Genomic DNA, 5,052 nt, shown 5'->3' with positions numbered 1-5,052 from the left:
GCACAACAGAGGGGAAGACCTTGACATTAATATTGTTCGACAAATTGTGTAGCTGTTTGAAATCCACTTTGAGCACCGATAGCAAGATAATAAAGCTGCGGTTCGACGAAGAGATTGAGCAAGAATTAAAAGATTGTAATTAAAAAAATTGAAACAACTCAATTATATTATAGGAAGCAAGCATACGTTGAGTCTGAGCAATTGGGGGTGTAACAGCGCGATAAAGAACGATATGTTCACTCGCATTGATATGTTGAGCTTCAATTTTGTCACAAAGAAAATCATTTTAGCCGAACAGCCTTTGGTATTCTTTCTGTGGGCATAGAGCTAACAGAAAAGTGTCCTCTCTGGAATGAATAGATAATTCTGCCCTCAATAAACCAATTACTGTCACTGTAATATTTCTGAAAAAAAAATTGTAGATCTTGGACAGATATGAATACAGCGATTGGCATAGAATTTGATCAATTAGTTTAGTTGCTAAAAGTCATAAGTGGCAAAGTCTCACCTCCTGTGTGGCGACAATTCTTATCTTAGAGTGCCAAAACATTTAACGCAAGGTTTATCTTCCTTTCCGAATAAATATTTCAGTAATGTCAATTGAACTTATTTCATTTACCGGCTACAATAGAGAGACCACTAGCAAAGATTAAAACATTAAATTAGATTGTTTTTTTGGAGAAGAGAGAATGCCACAAATACTGAATTTGAGCAGTGTTTCAAAGAAATGCAATTAATTCGCGCAATTACAACGGCGAAATTATCGGAGAACTTCAAGCTGTGTAAAAGGATCTTTAAAACCAAAACAGAGAGAAAAGATGAAACATAAATAAGAATAAAATTCAAGATTAATTGAAGTGTTGTGTTTCCCACGATATTAGCTCGAGTCAGAGATAAGCTCTCTACGAGATGAAATTCAATTTTAAACTGAACTGATTCGATTACACCACTGTCATGGATGGTTATGCATAATTCATCGTCTTGTGTCAGTTAGTCATTAAATCTATGCAATTAATTTTTCCTAGACGCACGACTTTTCGTAAAATTACAGCATGACTCCTGCTTCTACGAGGTGTTTACGGTATTTTTTTCTAGATATTTCATATTGGTTCGAAACTCAAAAAGCTTGGTATTCAAGCGCTTAAATACAAACATTAATCTTTTTTTGAGCCCTTCGCTAGATATCCAATGCGGAAACACGAAGGAAATAGCCTAAGAAGATGACGTTGAAGAAAATCGAATACAGCCTTCAGATTGGCTGATGTTGGGGAAAAGCTGAAGCCGTGAAATCTCATTGGTCTTTGTCTTGAGTGCTTGTCAATTGTAAAAGGACAGTTGTTCTTTGCAAGCGAAAGAGATTACAAGCGATTATAAGGACCTCAGGGAAGCCAGCGAATTTCAATTGTTCTGATGTTCCATACCAGGTGAAAGACAAAGTAAACATCGCAGTTGGAGAACATATTCGCTTAAAATCTGTGGTTTTAAAAGTCCGCCCTCATACAGAACCATCTTGGTATGTGGTGAGACCATAGAATATTAACACGATCTATCCGTTTCTTCGAAGAAGATTAGTTGAAGGTTTTAGGGGCGAGAAAACTGACACTGCGTGAGTAAACTTGGATTGGTTGTAACCGGCAGTTTTGGATACAATGTTCGCAGCTAATCAAAACACATCGATCGCAGACAGAGCAAACAGCGGTTTAAATGTCACATCGAACGACTACGGTCTTATTCTTGAAGATCTGTTTCCCGTCGTTGGTGTTTTAATATGCACTGTCGGTTCCATTGGCAATTTTGCTGTTCTCTTCGCCTTCTTAACACAGCGTAAGCTAAGGACAAAACTCAACTGCTTTCTGGCAAGTTTAGCATTTTCGGATATCTTACTCATGGGCATAACTGTGCCTCTGGAATTGGAGTACCATATTCGAGCGAAGTTTATTCACGGCGTTGTCATTTGCGATCTTACGTACACCATCCATTTTCTAGCTTTGTCCTCTTCATCGATCAATCTATTAGCGGTCAGCGTCTACCGCTATATTACTATTGCATTCCCGTTTTCAGCAAAACTAGCTCAGCCAATTCATATCGTGGCATCAATAGCTGTTCTTTGGCTGTATGCTGTGATTACGGCTCTTCTACCCCTGATGGGCTGGCGGTCAGGACCATCCTCAATTAAATACAGCCTTTGCGTGTTTATGATTGAAAAAGAATACGTAATGTTCATCCTCACAGTCAACTGGGTGCTACCGGCGGTGATTGTTCTTATTCTTTACGTCATGATCTTCCGTATCGCCAGAATTCATGCCATCAAGATAGCAAAACAGCAAGTCCTCAGAGAGTATGAAAGAATTCGCAGCCCTCTTTTCAAATGCGCAAGAACATTAGGGAAAATAGCCATCGTGTACTTGATATGCCGGATTCCATACGTTACTGATAAAATCATTTTGCTATTATATGGCCCCTCGGTTCCCAGAGCGATATCCCTGATCTTCGTTTTATTCTATTACGCAAACTCAGCAATCAATCCGTTTCTCTACGCTGGGCTTTGCACAGATTTCCGAGAGGTGTTCAGCGAATGCGCAAGAAAGGTATACAATAAACTCTCTCTACTTTGCCGAAGGGTCTCCGCATTTTTTCACTCAGTGGTATCATCTCTCTGTTCCGATTCCAGTCGGACTGGAACACATGCAACAGAGCGTTCTCGACTTCGCCGTTCTCGGAAACGTGCTCGCACACGATCTAGAAGTTCATCTCAGCAACCATCCGTTGCGACTTTCGTTTAAAAGGCGGACACCATTACCTGTGTACCAAAACATGTCTGCTCGTGATATGAAATATGGTCAAAAAGCAAACATAGTCTCGGGAGAAATTTCTTGCATTAATGTGAAAGAAACAAAATGCTTTTATTTTCTTTATTTAAGTTAAAGTTTGTTTGTTTTAAGAAAACATCAACGCGCGCATGGCCGGCCTTTACGGAAAAGAATCGAGAAAGGATAGATTTAACCACCTTCGGTACCTAGTTTTGTTACATGGTTGATCAATATCATAAATTAGCTTGAAACCCCAAAAAAAAAGTTTCAAAAAAACTGCTAAGACTTCATAGCCAGACGCTTTTTTATTATTTGGATCATTTAAATGGTAACTCCATTCGTGAGTAATTTTATGGTTCTAGCCAGTATCAACCGTTTAGGAAAATCTCTGGGGCAAGTTTGCATCTAGTTTGGTGTTACTGTCCTTAGTCTAATTCATATTTAATCAGGTGTCTGAGAATCAGCTTTGAATATTTAGTTAGTGGGTACTCGGTGGCAAACATCAGTAACCTTGACTCATAAAGTTGGGCCCCAGAAATTGAAAGATATAATTTGAGGAGTTCGTGGTGCATAGAAGAAGCAGGAAACTATTAGTGCTTGAATGAATTCATGAATGAGTTGGTTATGGCAGTTCGATAGACGCGTCTCGTCTCGGCTCTGAAAGCGTTAGCGCAATTTTATCTTATTGCGTAGTTTTAACAATTTTGAAAACATATTTATCATAACACCTGTATTTTACGTCAAAATAAATAAGAGCGTCGATTTCCACCCACATTTTGAGCCGTGAAATGCACGCAAAGCAGTGGCCATTTTGATCGAAAGGTGCTGAGCGTATGCAAATGTAGAGAAGGTAATCTTGACTCAGCTGATGCTGGATGAAACGGTGTAATTTGCAAAGATTCGAGCAAGATATTGAGTCGGTAAGATATTGGCTTAGGGAATGATAGATAAAAGGTGGAGGAAAGCATGACTATCCCGTTTCCTCTTCCGATAATGGAATCAGATCGTAGCTAGAACAGTCAAGATAAAGAGCACGTAACAGTCTACTTTTAAATACATATGAAGGTTCTTTTTATCCTATGTGTACGGTATACTTTTGCAGCGGGAGTCCGCTTTCAAAATGCTATAAACTATGATAAGATCGGCGTATATATATATATATTTTTTATTTGAAATTGCTTTTTAAAAACAACGACAGGAAAATACGTGAACTAATCGGAGACAATAAATCATCTTGAAATTGAGCACGTCTGACGACACAGCGTTTTGAAAGCTCAGGTGCGATTTGCACAGATCTCTGCTTTGACTTTCACTCCACTTTGTTGCTTATGGGAATCTTTTTTTTTTCTTTTTTCACTCTGCTGAAGGTGAAAATGGAAAAGAATGAGACAGGTTATTTCCAATAAGATTCTTTGAAACGAAAAAGTGTTGAAAATTTATTTTATTCCCCCCCCCAAAAAAAAAAGAAAAAGAAAACGAAAATTACAAACACCACTGGTACCGTTAACTATATTCGAAGTATGTGTAGCACATATGAATAATGACTTAGATGCCTCTGATGAACAGGCAACCGGCACGTAAATCCTGTTTGTTTATTAACCGGTTCTTATGAAAAAAACCAAATTTTCCTATGAAGTATCCCTGGTTATTGAAACGAATGAAAAATAATATTAAAAAAGATTACTTTGTGGAAAAATTTTATTTCATAAAATAAATCCTATCATTTATATGCTGATAGGTGATCGTGTAGCGGAAGAGAAACAAGGATCTCTCCGTCCACTGCATAACACAGTAAATGAAAGTTGGAGCGGTTCATTTATCGTATTACGGAAGACAAACGTGTTCTTTTTGCCGTTTCCGTGTTTTCATCATCATACTGTAGCTTCAAAGAATAAAAAAAAAATAGAAATGAAGGCTGTAAGAGCTGTTGTTATTTGCTGTTGAAGTGAAAGAGAAAAATACATGAAAATTGATTTTTGTTTGGCCCAAAAAAATAACAGCAAGAGCACAGGAAGTATTAGTGCAGCCTTCTTAATAGAATCAAACAATTCTGTATTCAATATGTGCTCTTTGTCTCTATATACCGGAATCAGTGCCTGTCCACCTCAATAATAGCTTTTGAACATACTTTTACAAACAAAGCGTTGGTTGGGATTCACGAAACAGTCCTTTCAAACACTAACAACAACGTGATATGGACTGATAAAATTCCTAGTTAATACGTTTGGTTGGTCTGATGTGG

At 37.9% G+C, this 5,052-nt stretch overlaps 1 protein-coding gene across 1 annotated transcript; it reads left to right on the top strand.

The window, feature by feature from the left end:
* Positions 1 to 291: 291 nt before the first annotated feature.
* LOC113674862 (histamine H2 receptor) lies at positions 292 to 3,578 on the top strand. Its single transcript, XM_027191360.2, has one exon. It carries the CDS (start codon positions 1,650 to 1,652, stop codon positions 2,781 to 2,783), a length of 1,134 nt encoding a protein of 377 aa, XP_027047161.2. The 5' UTR covers positions 292 to 1,649; the 3' UTR covers positions 2,784 to 3,578.
* The last annotated feature ends 1,474 nt before the right edge of the window (positions 3,579 to 5,052 follow it).

The sequence above is a fragment of the Pocillopora damicornis genome, chromosome 2 (genome assembly GCF_964200805.1).
Source record: "Pocillopora damicornis chromosome 2, jaPocDami1.2, whole genome shotgun sequence".
In the NCBI taxonomy this organism is placed as follows: Eukaryota; Metazoa; Cnidaria; class Anthozoa; order Scleractinia; family Pocilloporidae; genus Pocillopora; species Pocillopora damicornis.
The sequence above is the reverse complement of the archived record's forward strand: the minus strand, read 5'-3'. Positions and strand labels throughout refer to the sequence as shown.

Bases quoted from the DNA above. Each gene is read 5' to 3' on its own strand.
- LOC113674862 (XM_027191360.2), top strand. From the start codon at position 1,650: ATGTTCGCAGCTAATCAAAACACATCGATCGCAGACAGAGCAAACAGC.